At 35.6% G+C, this 23,480-nt stretch overlaps 1 protein-coding gene across 5 annotated transcripts in view; it reads right to left on the minus strand.

Moving 5' to 3' along the window:
- Positions 1-23,480, minus strand: part of LOC128655986 (adhesion G protein-coupled receptor F5-like) — a 206,526-nt gene that overhangs the window by 55,274 nt on the left and 127,772 nt on the right. For all 5 annotated transcript variants that reach the window (XM_053709610.1, XM_053709608.1, XM_053709609.1 and 2 more), the window contains 5 exons: positions 22,373-22,561; positions 19,869-20,033; positions 10,283-10,486; positions 4,613-4,834; positions 1,870-2,049 (listed from right to left, as the gene is read on the minus strand). In XM_053709610.1, coding sequence (XP_053565585.1) covers positions 1,870-2,049; positions 4,613-4,834; positions 10,283-10,486; positions 19,869-20,033; positions 22,373-22,561 — 960 coding nt within the window. The remainder of the gene's footprint in view (positions 1-1,869; positions 2,050-4,612; positions 4,835-10,282; positions 10,487-19,868; positions 20,034-22,372; positions 22,562-23,480) is intronic.

The following is a 23,480-nucleotide window of genomic DNA, read 5'->3' on the forward strand; positions in this document are numbered from 1 at the left end:
TTATTTTTAGGTTAGGGCTTTGGGCTGCAATAGAGCTAAATGCCCTTTTAAGGGCAATACCCATCCAAATGCCCTTTTCAGGGCAATAGGGAGCTTAGTTTTTTTTAGTTAGGGTTTTATTTGGGTGGTTTGTTTGTATGGGTGGTGGGTTTTACTGTTGGGGGGGTTGTGTGTATATTTTTTTCAGGTAAAAGAGCTGATTTCTTGGGGGCAATGCCCCGCAAAAGGCCCTTTTAAGCGCTATTGGTAGTTTAGGTTAGGCTAGGGATTTTTTTTATTTTGGGTGGGATTTTTTTATTTTGATAAGGCTATTAGACTAGGTGTAATTAGTTTAAAGATCTTGTAATTTGTTTTTTATTTTCTGTAATTTAGTGTTTTTTTTGTTGTAATTTATCTAATTGTATTTGATTTATTTCATTGTATTTCATTTAGGTAAGTTATTTAATTGTAGTGTAGTGTTAGGTGTTAGTGTAACTTAGGTTAGGTTTTATTTTACAGGTAAATTTGTATTTATTTTAGCTAGGTAGTTAGTAAATAGTTAATAACTATTTAGTAACTATTCTACCTAGTTAAAATAAATACAAACTTTCCTGTAAAATAAAAATAAACCCTAAGCTAGCTACAATGTAACTATTATTTATATTGTAGCTAGCTTAGGGTTTATTTTACAGGTATGTATTTCGTTTTAAATAGGAATAATTTAGTTAATGATATTAATTTTATTTAGATTTATTTAAATTATATTTAAGTTAAGGGGTGTTAGGGTTAGACTTAGGTTTAAAGGGTTAATAAATTTAGAATAGTGGCGGCGACGTTGGGGACGGCAGATTAGGGGTTAATAAATGTAGGTAGGTGGCGACGATGTTGGGTGCAGCAGATTAGGGGTTAATAGGTATAATGTAGGTGGCGGCGATGTCCGGAGCAGCAGATTAGGGGTTAATAAGTATAATGTAGGTGGCGGCAATGTTAGGGGCGGCAGATTAGGGGTTAATAATATTTAACTAGTGTTTGCGAGGCGGGAGTGAGGCGGTTCAGGGGTTAATATGTTTATTATAGTGGTGGCGATATCGGGAGCGGCAAATTAGGGGTTAATATTTTATTATAGTGTTTGCGATGCGGGGTTAATAGGTAGTTTATGGGTGTTAGTGTACTTTTTAACACTTTAGTTATGAGTTTTATGCTACAGCTTTGTAGTGTAAAACTCATAACTACTGACTTTAGATTGAGTTACGAATCTTGCGGTATAGGCTGTACCGCTCACTTTTTGGCCTCCCAGGACAAACTCGTAATACCGATGCTATGCAAGTCCCATTGAAAAAAGCCTTTATGAAATTTACGTAAGTTGCTTTGCATTCAGGCCAAAAAAGTGTGCAGTACACCTATACCTGCAAGATTCGTAATACCAACGGGTGTAAAAAAGCAGCGTTAGGACCTGATAACGCTGTTTTTTTACCTTAACGCAAAACTCGTAATCTAGCCAATTGTTATTAATGCACCAGAGAACTCTGGGGAAGATATGTAAATCAATACTGTGTTCAACCACAGCAAATCCCCTTTAAGGTATACGTGCAGCAAAAACCAAACTACTTCTGGACAACTGTTCTGACTTTATGGACTCTCATCAGCAGAAGATAGGTTTAAATTGGTGCTTTGGTAACTGATTCGTAAAAGATTAATTTTGACTTTACTGTCCCTTAAAGTCTTAGGATAGAAGCATTTGTTCCTTATTTATCCGGACACTTTTATTAATTTGTCGTTTACAATTTCTGCAAAGTAGGAAAAAGTGATTTATCCAGAACTACACTCACAAACATGTACACTGGCTTTAGATTGCTGACTGTTGGAAAAGTGAATAAAATATTTCCTTACCTTTCCAACGCTTTATGATCATATTATTACTGATAACACTAGCATTCAGTTTGTTATATATCCTGCAGGTTACAGATATTGCAGGTAAAACTGCTGTATCATCACAGGTGACTGTCAAGTTCATGGTGAAACATGTAGCATCTTCCGAAATTACATTGCTGATTACATTGTCCATTTTACCTGCAAATAAATATTTATTGTAAGTGTTAATGTATATATACAGTTACGCGAAAGCGATATCGGGTTTATCACGGCTGTTTGCCCCCTTCAGAAGCAGAATTCATATTACAAGTTGAAAGCAAATGTAAAATCATAAACACAATTGCAATTTACGCTAGAATGATTACCGCAACCTCATATATATATGTGTGTGTGTGTGTGTGTACATATGTATTTATGTACTTACAGACATATATACACATATAAACACAAAAGCATTTGTACACATATATAGACATATCTATAAGTGCATTGGAGCCCTTTGCAGTAAAGTAGATAAAAACATATAAAAGCATTTTAATGCAATATATATGTAAATATTTAATTCCAATATTCTATAAATAGGGGGATATGCCCATAGAAGGCGTGCTCTCTTGTTCTTCTCTGATAACAACGGCACCCGACGTGGCTGACGACTGTTGTAGCCCATCCGCGAAATTGTGGCCTGTCTGTTTGCTTGCACAAGTCTAGCCCTCCTCCTCTGACCTCTCTCATCAACAAGCGTTTTTCTTCCGCCGGATTGCCGCTGACTGGATGTTTTTTGTTCATTGCGCCATTCTCGATACACCCTTGAAACTGTGGTACGTGAAAAGTTCAGGAGTACTTCTGTTTCAGATACATTTCATCCAGCAAGTCTTGCACCTAATATCATGCCACGTTCAAAGTCCATTAGTTCACTGCTCTTCCCCATTCTTGCTGCGGTTTGAATGCTTAACTGATAGTAGGAAGGTTGTTCTGCTGCATTTATACCAAAATTGTGGCCACGTGATGTGCAATGTAGCGGAACTAACTATTTGTGTACACAGCAGGGCTGTACCTAATAAAGTGGCTGCAAAGTGTATGTTTTCCTTAAAAATAATAATAATAATATATATATATATATATATATATATATACAGTATATACTGTGTATATATATATATATATATATATATATATATATATATATGTGTGTGTGTGTATGTATCTATATATATATATATATATTTAATAAATAGAACATATTCTGCCATGTGAAGAACATTGGAATGGGAAATACTCATATTTTTATGTCGGGTTAGTGCACTTGAGAAAATGCGACCGGTTTTATGTGCGAGTAAGGTGTTAGGTTTTTTTCCCACTTTTCTTGCTCCATTAAAGTCTATGGGGGAATACGATAATGAGGTGGCAATATTTGAAGTTTGACTTTTTGCACTTATTGGGTTAGCGCACTCGCAAAAATGTCTTACTTTCAACTTGTAATATGAACGCTATCCGACACTCACAAAAAGTTTACTTCTAGCGGAGTTAGTGTGCAAGCAGCAGTGATAAATAGCGCTCCACTCATTATCTGACCTCTTGTGATTACAAGACTTTTCTTTAAAAATTAAATACCAGCGGAGAGTGGAAATGTTCTGAATATATTAATACCTTGTTTCCTGCAATTGTTTTTCAATTGTCACGCTGCCTCTTCCACTTGTTTTATTTGGAGGAGCCAATTTAGGGCAAGATTACAAGTGATGTGCAACAGACTTTGCGCTAGTGCAACAGTGATTTTGCGATCCATTTTTCTTCCGTTGATATTACAAGTCAGGAAAAATCGCCATTGCACTAGCGCAATAGTCCTTTCCGCATCAATCCATACTAAAATTTTTCACAAAACACTACAAAAATACATTACAAAGTACATTTACACCAATAAACTACACTTTAACCCCTAAACCACCATCCCCCCACATTGCAAACACTAAATATAAGAATTAACCACTAAACCACCATCCATCCACATCGCAAACTACATAAACTATTAACCCATAAACTGCCATCCCTCCACATTGCAAAGTAATAAACTAATAACTAAACCGCCTAACCTAACACCCCCTTACTTAACCCCTATTAAAATACTCATAAATTAAATAAAAAAATATAATTTACTTATTTAGTTTGCAATGTGAGGGATGGCGGTTTAGGGGTTAACAGTTTATATACTTTTGCGATGTGGGGGGATGGGGGTTTAAGAGTTAATACTTATATTTAATGTAGGTGGATGGTGGATTAGGGGACGGAAGATGTCATAATTGTCTATCTTGCATCTTATGGATCCCTATGTCATTTTTACAGCTAGATATATCTGCACTCCTGTATTTATGTATTTATTTATGCAACTCATGTGGGTGAATCCTATTTTTGTTTGCCTTTCTCCTAGATTTTGATAAGGATACAAAAGTAAAAAAAAACATTATATATACAAATTATTATTTTTTTTATTTGCCCAAGTGCCCCATGGGCTATCAGCCTGCCCACTTCAGGAAAACAAAACTACTTAATCAATATTGATTCCAAACAGAAAGATATGCTCTCAACCAGGAACGAACAACAGCTCAATAGCTTGTTCTGTGGTGATATAGCACCCGGGAGCAGCCGCTTTTAGCCTAGTTGTGCTTTTCCAGAGGAGAACTTACCTGAAGTATATCAGTCTGATCCTAACAAGGTCAGTCCAGCCCGAAAATACTGATTACAGATGGTTTCTACTTGGAATACTTACCATTCTGTTGCGTTTGGATTATATCTGAAATGAATTTCAAAGTAAAATCACTGGGATTCGGAGCATTAAAGCAACAGCTTAGTGTTAGCGAAGCGTCACATTTCACAATAGTTTCTACAGGGTCGATTTCAATAGACTCAGCAAATGGCAGAGGTACAACTTCTACGCTCACATTTCCAATGCTGCTAATATTTTTTTGATAGATGGTGCAGAAGTAGATACCTGAAAAGCATTCAATTAAAATATTAAACAGTTTAATGCATTTGTGGTGTTTCAAACATAAATTACATAATCAAAATAACAATTACGGGTAATAAATATAATGTTCAATTATGTTATCAATTAACAATCAGGTAGATTACAAGTTATGCGCGTTAGACGGTATTTATCGAACGCAACAAAAGTTGCTTTATTTCCCCCTCCATATCGCTGCCATTACGAGTTTTCAAACAGCCGGCTTGTGCATGCGATATGGTTGCGTTGAGCTCCATACTGCACAAAATACAAGCGCTGTTTTGACATGCTCGTGCACGCTTTCCCCATAGACATCAATTCGGGAGAATGTGTTAGAAAAAAAGCTAACACCTGCGATCGCGGAATGAAAAGCTCCGTAAGTAGCCCCATTGATGTCTATGGGGAAAAAAGTTACGTTTAAACCCTAACATAAAAACCACGTCTAAACACCCCTAATCTGCCGCCCCCAACATTGCCGACACCTAAATAAAGTTATTAACCCCTAATCTGCCACTCCCGACACCGCCGCCACTATAATAAATCTATTAACCCCTAAACCGCAAGCCCCCCACAACAAAATATACTAAATTAAACTATTAACCTCTAAACCGAAAGCCCCCCACATTGCAATAAACTAATTAAACTAGTAACCCCTAAACCTAACGCCCCCCTAACTTTATATTAAAATTACAATTTCCCTATCTTAAATTAAATTAAAACTTACCTGTCAAATTAAAAAAAGCTTAAAAGTTTAAACTAACAATTATCAAAACATAAGAAAAAAGACTCACTCTATATATATATATATATATATATATATATATATATATATATATATATATATATATATATATATAAAAAATAACATTTATTGATCCATTTTAAAAAAACGACGACACACAGCCACCCATGAAAAAGGTAGGAACAGATACGCAGCACAAGCCGCTTACGCGTTTCGGCGTTATGCCGTTTTCATAGCCTGTCTTGTGAACACATTCCCATACTTAAGAACACTGTAAATCACAATGATTGGTCTAAAAGGAGTGCATCCCCCTAAACATAATCATCTGTGACTGCTGTGTTTAGGTAAATGACCCATCTGTTAGTAAGTAGAATACATTCTAAAATAAATATACTGATACTACTTATAAAATGTAATAAATATATAAAGGAATGCTAACTATATACAATTATCCAATATGCACTGTATGTAAGTTTAATATTTATTACAAAATTTGGTATTTAACATCTAAAGTTAAAATATACACTTGCTTGGTTGGTATTTTTATACATTCAATGCTGAATTGTTGCTCATGTTTGTAGTACTTTGTGTGTTAATGAGTAATATTTATAAAAGACTCAGTATATCATTCCCAATAATTGATGAGATCATATCTGGAGTTCAGACCCTCAGGATATCTCGTTTGGAGTCTGAACATCCATAAAATCTCTCTCTTGACCAAAAGTTTTTCAACATCTCCCCCCCTCTTTGGAATCTTTATTTTCTCAATGGCACACCACTTCAGGGTATCAATTTTGCCATTGTGTTTTTCAACAAAGTGCCGCACAAGGGGGGTGGCTGATTTTCCTTGGCCAATTGTGGATAGATGCTTCCGAATCCTAGACTTGATATCTCTGGATGATATCTCCAATATATTGAACTCCACATGATACACATTTCAACATGTAAATAACTTGGGTAGACATACAGTTCATACACGTTTGTATAGGAAAAATGTATCCTGTAACGTGTGAGCTGAAAGATTTAGTTCTATCCAGATATTAACATGGTCTGCATTTGCGATGGCTGCAATCATAAATCCCTATGCTGGTCATCCAAGTGCTAGGGGTACATGCTTGTTGCTTTAATTATGTAGGAGATAAGATTGATCCTAAGGTTTAACTTTTTTGGGAACTACATCTCAATCCCCGTTTTACTACATCAGTAAGTTTATCGTCCGCTTCTAGTATGTGGAAATGTTTTTTGATAATTTGTACTATTTGTGGAAATTGAGCACTGTAATGGGTAACACAATTGACTCCACACTGCTGATGCTGATTGGCTGTTGTTTATTTTTTATAAACCTGCAGCTGAACACAAAAATAAATCTAAAGGAGTAATTTCTCATACATTTTATACACTGCAGCTGGTATAACAAGTCACTTGAAACACAGTAAGGGGGCTCAATTGTTACTAGTCGTAATTCTGGTGTCAAAAACGAAGAAGAAATTGATCAAAGAGATTCTAACATTTTTGAGCATGTTTAAAGGGATAGTAAACCCCAATTTCTTTTTTTAATTTTTTTTTTTAAAGGCTTTATTGAATGAACATAATAAAGGCTTAACAGATATAAACTGTTTACAGGAGTCGAAAGTCATCATATTTGCGTACAAAAGTGCTGTAATGACAATTCAATCAATAACATACATTGTGAAATCACTCCTTAATTAAACGTTTTGTTCATTGTTCTTAGTTTACAGCTTGATGTTGTGCAATACAACTTTGAACATTAGCGATTTATTCTATTATTCTGCCAAGACATTAATTCATATCCAGGGTTATACCAATACCAATAGACACGTCTCCTCTCAAGCAAAACTTTAACAAGGTGGTAGTCTACATCCACCACTGTAAACCCCAAAATTTTATTTTATGATTCAGATAGAACATACGATTTTAAACAACTTTCCAATTTAATTCTATTATCAAATTTTCTTCATTCTCTTGTTATCCATTGCTGAAGGAATAGCATTGCACTACTGACATGAAGCTGAAAATATCTATTTAGCCAATCACAAAAGACAAATTTGTGCAGGCACCAATTAGCAGCAGCTCCCACTAGTGTATGATATGTGCGTATTCATTTTTTAACAAGGGATACTAAGAGAACGAAGCACATTTGAAAATAGAAGTTAATTTAAAAGTGTCTTAAAATGACATGCTCTATCTGAATCATGCAAGTCTAGTTTGACTTTCCTATCCCTTTTAATATGACATTAGTAAGTGCTTTCGATTCTGACAAATACAAAAAATATCACTAATTTTGTTGTGTTCTTTGCAGCAAAAAAATAAAAAAAATAATGTTACCCTCTAATGAGTAAACAAAGGTACTAATTAGTTCCTTTGTTCATGCCTTTAAAATGGTTATTCTAACAGCAAGAAAAGGGTTTTCTGCAGATGGGAAATGGTTTAAAAGTTCAGATTTAGGTTAAAATTCACAAACTTCAATATCTATATCCATTTTCATTGTCAATTGATTATTTGCAGTTTCAGACAAGAAGTATGTAAACTTCACTTTTGTTCTTCACCAACCATGACCCCATAAAAAATAAAATAGCTGTATATATATATATATATATATATATATATATATATATATATATATATATATATATGTGTGTGTGTGTGTGTATGTGTGTGCTGCAGTTGGCTTGTAGCACTAGCACTAGCTACTAGTTTAGCTGTTAAGTTAACAAAAATAATAATTTTGTCAAGATTTTGTTGTATCATATGATTCCAGATACTAATCTAGGATGAAACAAAATATTTTTTTTCATGTTGAATAATGAATCTGTGAAACATGTTGCTTGTTTTTAAATGTTTTAAATAAATTAAGTTATTGATCTTACACTTATAGCTATATGCTCATAGTTTATCATCCCCTACGAGAGGTTTGCACCTACCCTTTTTGATGCTACATCACATGTGAGTGCATCTATCATATTTTATCAACACTTTTCATTTGACTATGCTAGGCCATGTGGCGCCCCTGTTATGTTATGTTTTTAATTTACAGATTGCTGACTTTGCGAGTTGGACCGTACCTCCCACACAGAGCAGCTAGGGCTTGGATATACTATGAACTTTTAAAGACTTCACTTTGAACACATGACTGTGCATACTGTAATAGTAGACATTGTTACTATCACACTTATTTTTACTCATTTATATTTTAACTCACTAGAGGGCGCCACCTATCTTAGTATTATATTCCTCCATTAAAGGGCCATGATACCCAAATGTTTAAACACATAAAAGTGATGCAGTATAGCGGTAAAAAGATGACTAGAAAATATCACCTGAACATCTCTATGTAAAAAAGAAAGATATTTTACCTCAAAAATTTCTCATTAGCCACATCCCATTGTAAAGGACTTCTAAGCAGCAAATCAGTATGTCTGTCACGGGACAGCGGAAGGAGCGAGCTTACGTGCACACTCATCTTATTTCCCTATTCAGTGCAAGGAAGTTTACAATGAAATCTCATGAGAGTTAAGGGAAATCTCATGAGAGCACAGTAAAAGAGTTCATGACCTCAGCACTGCTGATGCTGATTGGCTGCTGTTCATTTCTTCATTTTTTTTTTTTTTTTACCTGCAGCTGGGCTGCAGCTGAGTATAACTTTTTACACAGAACTTACTCTGCTGAGCTGAGGAGATTGTGAGGTAAAATATCTTCCTTTTTTACATAGAGATGCTCAGGTGATATTTTCCTGTCAGCTTTTTACAGTTATACTGCATCAGTTTCAAGTGATTTAGCATATAAGTATTATGTCCCTTTAAGTTGCATTTCATTGTATATTGGGACTATGGTTTTATAAATGGGACCAGTGGAAGGAGGGGTTCCAAGGATGGAGTGTGTTAATAATTGCCATAAGAAGTGATGAGTGCAAAACTATATATAATTGGTTTTATGGACATTTATGGCGTCCCCATGTCTGACCTATTTTCTTAATTATACCTAACTCTCATTTATTTATTTAATTTTCATGTTGGGTCACACTTGGCAAACTCTATTGAGAGGTGCTGAACAGATTAATTCTAAACTTCTACGCTTAAAGGGACAGTATACTGTAAAAAAGTTTTTCCCTTAATGTGTTTACAATTGCTTTTTTTACCAACTGCAGAGTAAAAAAATTATGAAAATGAGCTTTTTAAGGTTTATTTCTGTATATTAAAGCACTGATTTTGTGTTTTGAAGCCACAGCCTAATAAAATAGGTTGAGCTTGTAGGTATAATCAGATCTCATTACTGTATCACATTGTGCACACATACCTGCTTCTTTATCTTATATCTGTCCTTAAAACAATCACCAGTACTTTGAGAGAACAATGGAAAATCAACATTTTATTACCTTCACTCTGCTTTATCACACTGGGAGTGTAATTTCTTCTGCTGGCTGTGTTTACAAAGCTTATCTATAGCTGGTACGCGCGGCCACAAACTTTCAGAATAGGTGGGGATACCACATGCTAAATTAACAATTTAAAATGCCAATATAAGGGTAAAGGAGCTACTTGTAAACAATTTGATACACTCCAGCAGGTAAAGTGGATCATTGGGAACAAATTAAAGGGGAGAACATTTTTGAGTAAACTGTCCCTTTAAGGGACAGAAATAAAAATATCTTATTTATAACTTTATATGAAACTCACCTGACCAATATATGGTGGCAGAAGCTATAACAAGTCGAGAAACAGTACTTCCATTTTCAATTACTGGATTTTGGGTGCTTATAATATTATCATTGCTGTCTTTTCTCCACTCAAACCTCTTAATGTTGAGTACATCACTTTGGCAGACAAGAGTGAGCTGTTGATTTACTGAGACTTGTTGACTTTGCTGCATTATAACTTTTGCTGAAGACAAAAAAATATGCCTTTTAGTGAAATTTTTATCAAAACAAAATTAGGCATCTTTACTGGCCCCATTGGTTATTGGTCCCAAATAACTGAAAAACACACTAATAAGGTGCTCCAATGGTATAATAGCACACATGGAAGTATACTCTCTAAGCAAAAAAAATAAAAATAATAATAATAAAAAAATAAATAAAATATATATATATATATATATATATATATAGCAATGAAAGAAACTTGCACTCACTGGTTCATTTCAACAATCTTTACTGTGACAAAAGTAACGTTTCAGGGATAATATATCCCCTTCCTCAGACCTTATCCCTGAAACGTTACTTTGTCACAGTAAAGATTGTTTAAATGTACCAGTGAGTGCAAGTTTCTTTCATTGCTATTATTACCTACTTGCACCCTGGCAGATGACACAGAAGTGAGAGTGCACATCTCTGCTACTACACACGCACATATATATATATATATATATATATATATATATATATATATATATACATGTTATCAATTAATTTCCTATCTCCAAAGGTGATCGAAAACTTTTGACTGGCACTGTATGGCTTTTTTTGCATTTTAATTGTGCACAATAATAAGATACTTTTTTTACTCTGATGTCCATTGAAGGGGAGGTGCGGACATACTTGGATTGTATACAAAGAGAGAAGTGCTCTACCAGGAACAAACAACAGCTCATCATCTAGTACTATGGCGATTTACCACCTGTAAGCAGCCTCTTTTAAACCAGTGTGCTTTTCACTGAGGAAAACTTTCCTGCAGTATATCAGTCTGATCCCGCCAAGTAAGGTCAGTCCAGCCCCGAAATACCAGGTAATTTTCCTCTGAACAAGGAACATGACAAACCCAGATGATCGTTTCGTAATTCTTTTATTAGAAAAATAATCATATATGCATATATACAAAATAAAATCATAATAGCAAATGCAAACAAAATATCTCTTGTTACAAAACAACTGAAATATTAACCCAAACTTTTGTCATCAGAAAAAAATCAAAATGCAAACATAAAACTTAAATAATCACACAGAATAAAATTAAACATATTTCAAATACAGACAAAAACAAACTGGAGAAAAAAACCCTATAAACTAAATAATCCAATCCTTCCACTTCTTTGTTTTCCAGATGCCTTCAGAATCTAATTCCCCATATCGCCTCCTATCAAAAGAAAAATACAAAAACAACTTCCCACGGATCATACCCACACAATTACCTACAGTAACTACCTCTTTCTTAAAAATCAAAATATTATGCACATCCCACAACACCTCCTTCACACAACATGCCAACAACCATATCAATCTTGCTTTCTCCTTTTCCACACCACTTCCACACAAACCATACATCATCATATTAAAAGTAAAAAACTGCACTCCAGTCAGACCCTTAATCATCCTTTTCAAACTTCTCCAAACATCCTTAGCATACTCACAATTCCAAAACAAATTAATAACACTCTCGCTTTGACAACAACCATCTCTAGGACACACTTCTGAAGCCACTAAATGATGCACTCTCTGAAAATCCCTTGTCGGCAAACACTTATGCACACTCATCCAACTAATATTTTTCTGCCTATTCATCAAATACTTATTACACACATTTTTCCATACCAACACACATTCATTCTCATTCAAACCCCCAATCAACTCAAGACCTTCCTTCCTCTCCAACATTTTCAACACCATTCTGTTTGCACACCACATCTCCCTACTAACATTCTCCAAACCATATGTTTTAATCCAACATTCCACCCTTACATAAAACCACTGAACAGCAAAACATACTGGTTTCTTTATATCAATCTCAAACAAACCATATTGTTTTAAAACATTTCCGCAAGCATCTTTTACCATACAACCAGCCATTCTATCCTTACCACTCAGAACCACACACCTACTAACATATTTCACAGCCAAAAATCATTTGGAAAACCCTTACCACCAACATTCTTACTCTTAACAACAACATCTCTTTTCAAACGCTCCATACCAGAACTCAAGACAAAAGAAAACAACACTCTCAAAATTCTCTGAAAAATCCTATTCAGAAGGCGGACAAACTAACGCCAAATATAACATAATAGGGATCAAAACCGATTTAATAACTAACATTTTTCCTTCCAAAGATAAAGTCCTTAAAGACCAAAACTGAAGTTTTCTACTCACTTTATCAAAAACATTCTCCCAACTTTCCAAGCCTTTCAAAACCACATCAAATTTCACACCCAACACCTCAATTGCACCGTCAGTCACAGGCCATCCAAATGAATCAATCTCCCTATCATTACCAAAAACTTTAACTTTACACTTATTCCAATTAACTCTGAAACCACTTGCCATACAAAAACATTCAACCAAAGTTTTCACCCTCCTCAAACCAGCCTGAGTCTCACATACCACACTCACATCATCCATATACCCAATCACTTTTAAACACCTTCCATTACTGCCAGGAACACTCACACCTCTAACTAATTTATCCTTCCTCAAACTAGTTAACAATGGCTCAATGACACAAATCAAATAACACAGGAGACAAAGGACATCCTTGACGCACTCCAGATTTAACACAAAATTCCTCAGTAAAAAAAACATTAACCTGAACTTGACTCACAATATCACAATACAAACATTTAAACCATCCAATAATCTTACCAGAAAAACCTAAACGTTCTAAAACATGAAACTTAAAATCATGCACTACCCTATCATACGCTTTTTCAAAATCCACAATAGCAACAGACCTCATCCTCTCCCTCACATACCACAGTACATCACGTAGTAACAACAAACCTTCAGAAATCTGACTCCCAGGAACAGCATACACTTGCTTTTCACCCACAACCTTAACAATCACTCCACATATTCTATTTGCCAGCACTTTTGCAATAACCTTATAGTCAACATTCAACACCAAAATCGGCCTCCAATTCCTCAAATCTCTCTTATCACCCTTTTTAAATAACAAAACAATCAAACCTTTCCTCATTGAAACAGGCAAAACATTCATTCTCAAAACAAACTTACAAACATTTAACATATCCACCCCAATCAAATTCCAAAAACAAGTATAAAATTCAACAGGCAAACCATCACAACCAGGTACCTTCCCATTCTTAAAACTCCTAACAACCTCTGCAATCTCATCCAAACTTAGATCCCTTTCTAACAAATCATTATCATCTTTTTCCAACTTAACCTCAATGTCTTCCAACAACTCCTTTTCCAATAAAACATCTCTTGTCTTTTCTTTATACAGCTCAGTATAAAACTCATGAACTTCACGCAAAACACCATCCGTACCATTAATTTCACACTCAACCTTATCAAAAACACTAATAAAACCAGTCTTTCCTTCAAAAGCTTTCTTAAAAAAAATATTTACTATAAGACTCATCCTTTTCCATTTTCTCTAATCTTGCCATAAAAACAATTTTCTTTCCTTTTTCATGCATACACTTTTTAATTATCTTTCTTGCTTCAGCAATTTCCTCATGCACATCAATACCACAATTTCTCAATTCATACAAATACAACAACCTCAGATACCATTTATCATACAACTCCCTTTCTATTCTAGCTTTCTCACAGCCTTTCTTAATAAAAAACCTCTTTATTTCCACCTTCAACCATTCCCACCACATAAGCACATTACTAAAATCACACTTTCTTTCACACCACCTTTCATACATCCAAACAAACTGACACTTAATCTTCTCATCTTCTAACAAATCCACATTCAGTTTCCAAACACCCTTACCATACTTGATCTTCAAATCACAATTCACCTTGCACGCTTTAAAGAAAAATCATCAACAAAAAACAAAAATCAATTCGAGATTTTATCCCACCACTATCACTAAAGAAAGTAAAACCCTCCCCTGAAAATGAAACAGATCTGAAGGCACTGAAGGCATCCTTCAAACTGGAAGATTTAAGCAGATCAACTAAAAACTTCACTGAGCTATCCACATTACAATCACTCCCACCCTCTCTGTCCCTCTTCTTATACATTTTAATACAATTAAAATTCCCAACCAAAAAAGTTGGCTCTCGACCTGGCAGAAAAAACTTTAATGTTTAAAAATTAAGCAAACGCTCTACCCTATTTGGAGAAGCATATACATTAAACAAATGAAAAACAGTTCCACAAAAATTAAAACTAACCAAAAGAACCCGACCTGGGACAATATGAACTACATTAAGGATAGAAAAACAAAACCCCTTAAACAAAACTCCCACCCCCCCCATTCCTATCAGAAGAACAAGACCATACTTTAGGGCCATATTCCCAGTCAGCACATTTAGGATGTTCAGAGAGACCACATTTCTGCAAATAAAAAATATTAGCAGAACATACAGATAATAACTTAAAAATTGCAGCTCTCCTTGCTATAGTTTTCATACACCTGACATTAAGGGAATAAATGGTCAGAAACATCACAAAAATATATTAAATAAAAACAAAAAAAACAATTAACATCAGGACTTCTTCTTTCCTTTCTTTTTCTTAGGACTCAAAGGAGATCCTTTAAATCTGCCTCTGTGATGTTCCGACCTCCTAGGCTCCCCCTTGCCAGCCTCATAACCAGTAACTTCAGCAAGTTGGTTCACATCTCTTTTATCTAGATAGCCAACAGAAGAGGCATCAGAAAAGTCACCTATACACTGGCTTGAGTCAGAGGGAACGTCTTTAGTAGAGACAGAAGGAAACTCTGAAATTAAAGAGTCAGCATCACTTGCAGTATCTGGATCTGCACTCTTAACTACTGGAAGATCTAAATCAGGACTCTCCAATCCATCAGAATACGCACCTTTTTTCCGCTTGGAGGCAGATTTTTTCCCTGCAGTGTCCATATCCTCCTCAGAACCAGAGGACACAACAGCAGACCAATCAATGTTCTCCCCTTCACCAAGAACAGCATCAGGAGCAGGATCACAAGATGACTCAGTGAAGGAAAAATGATCTGTCCCAGGAACAGCAACAGAATCATCCACAGAATTGGACAACAGGGCTTCAAGAACAATGGAAGCAGCTATCACATTAGATGTAGCAAGATCCACCTCTATGTAGCAAGATCCACATAGAGGTTTCCTATACTATGATGACAGAGGCATGTCATCATAGTATAGGAAACCTCTATTTCCACCAATGGCGAAAGTCTGTGGAGGGTGTTTCTTTCCACCAATACCTAATTAATCTGGCACAAACCACACCCAGAACCTGCGCTTTCCATTGAAAGTCCCAAAATGATTCTATAGCTTGCTACCTCATTGAACATCATCAAAGTAGCGACAAAGAAACAGACGAATTTCCACATCAGTAACCCAAGAGTTGTACATATGTACTGTCTGTCACTGGGATTCTTCTCTCCCTCTGCACACAGGCAACAAATTTCATGCCCACCAACTCTGGAGCAGCAGCCATATCAATAGTCCATTGATAGCAAGTCTGTAAATGATGCTCATCGGTGAAAGCCACATCAAAAATCCCTCTTGAAAGGAAAGACTGAACACAATGCAAACTTGCTCTTGGCATCTTCAAAACACCCTCCAAAACAACCTGCTGGACATGAGCCAAACCAATCTTCTCTCGGAAGTCCTCAGAAATCAACACCCGAAGTGTATGGGGAACGTTTGGCACATTGGTAGCCATAATTGTCCTGTTGCCTCTTTAGGCTGGATTTCAGAGCGCCCCCCCAAAAGCGGCATGTGGCTGAGGTCCAGGGACGTTGCCACAAGGCCAAGGGGACGGCCCTACTACCCAGTTGCTCTACACCTAAGGAGTAGCCACCCCCCAATAGCAGCAGGAGCCCAAACCCCAAAGGGAAAGGACCCCAGGCCGAAGGAGCAGGTCTCCAGGCAGCAAATCTTTCAACCAAGACCAAGCACAGAAAACTGCACTTGTTCCCAGCCAATGGCCCAAGAAGCGACCTCAGATGTACATTTTGGCCTATTGTGGGCCTCGTCAGTGAGGTGCAGCCACATTCCTCTAAGCACACTGGGCAAGGAGTCCACGTCTGGTTTCCCCCATCACCCATTGGGAGACTTCCCCAGGGTCATATTAATTTGCATACAAAGAGATAAGCGCTCTACCAGGAACGGACAACAGCTCATCAGCTAGTTCTATGGTGATTTACCACCTGGATAGAGCACAATTGGTAGTCTTAACCCTAAGTCGATCTTAGGTAACTTTCTAAAGATGCCAATATAGCTGCTGAGCTGTTGCGATACAGCGGAATTGCTCAATACACCTGTTAAACTTCAATTGTATCTGCACAAGATTTTACCTATATATATTTCCAAAAAACTGCAGGATGCTCGCTTTTGGAGACCTAATTATGGAACATTTGATGTTTCAATCTGGATACCAGGATTAAGTTGTTTACAAACACCCTGGAATAGAGGCCTCTATAAGGGTTAATCTTTCATGACTCTCCATATTATATGGAACTTTCAGTTGTATACATACATATATTTGTTGCCACATTAGATTTATATATTTTGTACACTTATTGTTGCTACAATTTGATTGATGATAAATTGATATATATATTGCATCTGTTGTCTGCCTGTGTCTCTGGGGAAGGTTAGGAATTTGGCTTTTCAATTTAGTCAATCCCATTGTGCTGGCTTAAGAGTTACTTTTTTCTTATACATAGTAATTAATTGTTTAACTCTCCGTGCACAGGTAGAGGGTGTGATTTTGGGGAGTACCCCATACTCCGTTTACTTTTGGGAGACAATATAAGAAATGTAGTGCTGATATATAATACTTTATTAATTATCTTTGTCTTCAGTAGAAGCCTTTCTGATATCGTGCACACATTTAGATATTCAGATTTTTGAGACCATCTCATTGAAGTCATAGCTAGGGATGGGCGAATGTTTCGCAACATTCGAAAAACGACACGAATTTTAACACATTCGTTCGAATCGAATTTCGAATGTTTACATAACATTCTAACATTCGATTTTCGAATGTTCGGTTTCAAATTTTACGATTACATTCGAAAATATTCTTTTCGAAAAATTCGAATTTAGATTGTAATAGTATTTCTAATGCTTTTTCTTCAAATGTAATATTCGAATTATGCAATATTCGAATTCAAAAAATTCGAATTTAGATTGTAATAGTATTTCTAATGCTTTTTCTTTAAATGTAATATTCGAATTATGCAATATTCGAATTCGAAAAATTTGAATTTAGATTGTAATAGTATTTCTAATGCTTTTTCTTTAAATGTAATATTCGAATTATGCAATACGTGTATTCGAATTCGAAAAGTTTGAATTTAGATTGTAATAGTATTTCTAATGCTTTTTCTTTAAATGTAATATTCGAATTATGCAATATTCTATATGGAAACATTCGAAATGATATATTTGTATCTATTTATGTATCAATTTACTAGATTCCTGCCCTACCACATGAACTATTGAACTTCTGAACAGTATTTGTTAAATAGAATGTTAAATTCGAAATTTCGAATGTGGACATTCGATATAATTATAAACATTAGAATTCGAAATTGACATTCGAAAACTGTAAATAACATTCGATTTTCAAATTTTTAAGAATATTCGTTCTTATCAACATTCGGATTTAGAATTCGAATTTCGGTAATAACATTCGTTCTACATTCGAAATTCGAAAATTTACACATTCGCCCATCCCTAGTCATAGCTAAGACTACAGGTGATTTATAATTGAATTTTGTAACATGGCTGAATTGAATGAGAATGAGTGGGATTATTATGTAAATTATACATTTTCAATACCAACAGTAGGGGGAACTGTAGTATCTCTAACTACAGAAAATACAAGCATATACAAAACATTTAAGGATTATATAAAGAAATTATTAAGGGAACAGAGACTGAAATGGGAAATCTCTAGTTTGAGCAAATAGCTAGAATCAGAAATGATACCTAGAGGTCTCAGAATTAGGAAAAAACTAGGCTCCAATTTAAATGAACCACTCTTAGAAGATTTTAGGAAAAAATGGGAAGAATATGCAAGTGAATGCTCACAAAAATGGATGAAATTGATGATAGAAGAAAACAAATTAAGATTAATACAGAGTTAAAAGTAATAAAAGACAATTTAAATACATGGAAAGAAAATGAGGAATATGAGAAACAACTAGGTTTAGTTAAAATGGAAATAAGAAAAGTACAGGATGCAATTAAATTTAGAAAGAAACGAAAATTCCAAGCCAGGGAGTTAAAAAATAGATTCAGAGACAGAGGATACCCTAACAAAACCCTAAAAACAGCCTATAACCATAAAAACAAGAGAGGATCTACTGTACAAAGGTAATGAGAATAATTCACCAAATTTAAGCCCAGTAAGATTTATAACTAATTACCAAAATAAATGGAAAGAAATAAGAACATTGGCACATATTACAAGGAGAACCATCTCTATCTGAAATTATAGGAGATAAACCCTCCCTAACAGCCAGGAAAGCAAACAATTTGAAGGATAAACTGGTAAGAAGCCATTTCAGCCATAAATCTAAACTGACTTGGTTGGAAAAATGGAGAGATAGGAATGGTAACTACAAATGTAGCCACTGTTCAGTTTGTCAAAATATGCAAACAGACAGTAAATTTACTGACAAATATGGTAATTTACATAAGATCGAAGGACATATCTCCTGTGGAAGTGAAGGAATAGTATACGTTATTCTGTAAGTGCCCGATGTATTACATAGGCAAAACCTATAGGGAACTACGGGAACTCATCAAGGAGCACAAAAGGGACATCAAAAATGTAAACATAAAAACAAGTGCAGTAGCAAGACACTTTCTAGATTGCCATCAAAGTAATAAAAAATTGTTGAGATTTAGAGGCTTAGAAGCAGTGGATTTTAAGGGTAGAGGGGGTGATTTAGACAAAAAACTTTTACAGTTGGAATGTAAATGGATTTTCAATTTAAAATCACTCAAACCTCTGGGATTAAATGAAGAAATTAATTATGCTCCATTTTTGTGAGTACTGTTAAAATAGAATTAGAACCATTATGATGTTTGACAATAGGTACAAATAAAATGTGAACATAATAAAGTAAACATATGAGTATAATCACCTTAGAATTTGTTCTAATAATCTAACTCGTTGAGTCTATTAATTATCTATAGATATAATGTAACTTGTAGATTGATTTTCCATTTCTATCAGAATTATTAATTTGATACATATGTCCCAGAAAAAGAGGCCTAAATTCTTTAATGCAGAATAAAGCATAATTATACGTATATATTGTATATAAACTTGTATGTGATTTAGGGATTATTTTATCCATTTAAAAAAATGTAAGCCTTTGAAGATCAGTACTTACCTTTTCGTATATATGTTACAGATATCACTTTAGAGGCCTTTGCTCCGTATATTCCTTGAAACTCACATTTATAAGTTGCAACATTTTCAGATTTGTCTGCTGGACAGAGTGTCTCGTTTGCTTGAATTGTATATATACTGCAGGTTGAATTGGAAGTTGCAGTTCCTAAAAACAAGGCAAGAAGTGTAAACCATTTAAAATGTCATGGACTAAACAAATATGGGAATCACTTAGGCAACCATTTTTCAGATGGTCTTAGGTGGAGCTATGATGTTATATTTTGTGAGATTTCATATCCAGAATAAAATTACCCAAATAGTATAAATGTTCAAGCTAAAGCCTTTGGGGGAGATTTAAAGGGACATGAAACCCAATTTTTTTCTTTCGTGATTTAGAAAGAGCATGTCATTTTAAACAACTTTCTAATTTACTTCTATTATCTAATTTGCTTCATTCTCTTGATATCACTTGCTGAAAAGCATATCTAGATATGCTCAGTAGCTGCTGATTGGTTGCTGCACATAAAGGCCTTGTGTGATTGGCTCACACATGTGCATTGCTATTTCTTCAACAAAGGATATCTAAAGAATTGAGCAAATTAGATAATAGAAGTTAATTGGAAAGTTGTTTAAAATTGCATGCCCTATCTGAATCATGAAAGTTTAATTTTGACTAGACTGTCCCTTTAATAAGAAACGGATGCTGCTTTCTCCGCCCCATGTTTCCGATGTTCCGCCGGAAACATAAGTTAAGAAGCAGCGGTCGTAAGATACGATCGGGATGATTGACACCCCCTGCTAGCGGCCGCGAATGTGCAGGGGCGGCATTGCACAAGCATTTCTTGTGAAAGTTAAATGCCGACAGCGTATAACACCCCTTTGTGTGTTATAAAGGATTGTATGATTTTGAGAGTAACTATGCAGTTGTTTTTAAAGGCACATGAAACCCAAAATGTTTCTTTTATGACTCAGGCCGAGCATACAAAGTTTCCAACATACTTCTATTATTAAAGTGAAGGTAAACTTTGATGAATGAAAGCCCGTTTTTTTTTTAATACTATTAAAAACAGGGGCACTTTCATTCATCAAAGTTTAGAAAGCAGCCGTTTTGTTTATAAACTTACCTTTCTTCTCTTCACAGCCGGAGCAGCTTCCCCCGCACGGAGATCCTCTCTTCACACGTCAGCAATGACTAATCCGGCTTCCTCCAATCACAGCTTTCCCCCCAGGGGAATCATTGCCTTTTGGTAGGAAAATCTGACAGTGTTGTTCTGTGAGTTTTTCCCATTAGCGCATGCGTAGTATTGGGGTAGGAATATCTGACGGGAAATAGAACACACGGATTTACCAAGCAGTATATATGTTAAACTACAGTAAAAGTGCAAACCACTTTACTCTTCTCCTGGAAACAGTGCATGGGATCTGATATCACTGTTGGTTCCTCCTACTGAATATCTTTCCTGGTAAAGGCAATCCACATATCAAGTGGACGAGTTAACGCAGAGATCAACCATACCATCTCATATTACTGAGGATTGCCTTAACCAGGAAAGCTATCCACTGCTTGGTAAAAACGTGTATACTATTTCCCTGTCAGATATTTCTACCCCAAAACTATAAATGCGCTAATGAGAAAATCTCACAGAAAAACACTGTCAGATTTTCCTACCGATTGAGTACACTTGTGCTCCTGACGTCACAGCGATCGTGCGGAAAGCGGGAGTAATAATTTCTATAACTCCTATCAGATTTTCAGACCCTTCAAAATGCGCATGAGCATAAGGATGTCAGTGCATTCCACAGATGTTTTTGAACCACTGAGCCACAATTCATAATAGCAGGGTTGTCAATTATTTTTACAGCTTTCTGCACATCTATTTTAGTGTAAATCTAAAACTGCACAGATGTATGTGAAGTGCATTGTCATATAGAACAAATTACTTCACTTTATTTACATTTAGTCACTCGTCTGCCACTTTAGATTTAGGACAAGATTACAAGTGGAGCATTATTTAATGTTCTTGCTCGAGCGTTAACTGTGCTATAAGTAAGCTTTTTTCACGCCCCTGGTTGCGCTCATATTACAAATTGAAAGTAAACTGTTTTTGCTTGCGCACTAACCCGACAAGTGTAAAAAGCCAAACTTACAATATTGTGCGCTTGATAACGTATTCCCCATAAAAGTCAATAAGGCAAAAAAGCTGGATAAAAACTACTCGCTCGCAAACCCGATATCATAGTCTCAAGTGCGCTAACCCTATTTAAAAATATTAATATTTAACATCCCAATGTTCTTTGCATTAACTTCAATTGAACTCAAGCGATCACTTTTACTTTCAACTTGTAATACTAGCGAAAAACTTGACATAAGCAAACACCCGCGATAAAGCCCTTATCGCTCATGCATAACTGTTAGCGTTCCACTCATATTCTAGCCCTTAGTGATCAATATTGAGTTACATGAATTCATTTAATGTATTATGTAAGCAATATATATTGACTTACCGTTAATGATCAGAATTCCGGCTACTGTCCATGAAACTTGTGATAAAGAAATGTCACCACTGCAACACGCTAAATGGAATTTAGCTCCATCACAAACAATATCAACATCACTGGTTTGATCAATATTAAGTGAACTGATGTAAACATTCTGTGCCAATGAATTTGAACTTGTGTTACAAATGTAAATACCTGTAAAGACAATTTTTTAAAGAAACAAACATGCTTAACAATTCTAAGAATAGCAAATAGTCAAACTGTTCTCAGTATACACACAAATAATTAATATCAACATTGCTAGCTTTTTGTCTATTAGTCTTATAGCAATAAGTATTCTCTACTTATCTGATTTTGAACTTGCCTTGTAAATGTAAATACATATAAATACAAACGCTTTGAAGATGTCAACAAGTAAATAATAAACATTTTAGACTTTACATAAACTGAATAGAGTAAAATAACCATTTCAGCGTCAAAACCGGAACGCAGCCATTACGAGTCTTGTCGGTATAGCTGTATCGCAAGTATTTTAGCCTGTAACGCAACGTCAATCCGGCACTCAAAAAAATTAAGGCCTAGATTTGGAGTTTTGCGTTAGAAGGGGTGCGTTAGCTACGCATGCTTTTTTTTGGCCGCACCTTTTAAATACCGCTGGTATTTAGAGTTCACAGAATGGCTGCGTTAGGCTCCAATAAAGGAGCGTATAGCATATTTACTACCATTGCAACTCTCAATACCAGCGGTGCTTATGGACGCGGCCAGCTTCAAAAACGTGCTCGTGCACGATTCCCCCATAGGAAACAATGGGACAGTTTGAGCTGAAAAAAAACCTAACACCTGCAAAAAAGCAGCGTTCAGCTCCTAACGCAGCCCCATTGTTTTCTATGGGGAAACACTTCCTAAGTCTGCACCTAACACCCTAACATGTACCCCGAGTCTAAACACCCCTAACCTTACACTTATTAACCCCTAATCTGCCACCCCCGCTATTGCTGACCCCTGCATATTATTTTTAACCCCTAATCTGCCGCTCCGTAAACCGCCGCAACCTACATTATAGCTATGTACCCCTAATCTGCTGCCCCTAACACCGCCGACCCCTATATTATAT

The sequence above is a fragment of the Bombina bombina genome, chromosome 4, assembly GCF_027579735.1.
Source record: "Bombina bombina isolate aBomBom1 chromosome 4, aBomBom1.pri, whole genome shotgun sequence".
Classification (NCBI taxonomy): Eukaryota; Metazoa; Chordata; class Amphibia; order Anura; family Bombinatoridae; genus Bombina; species Bombina bombina.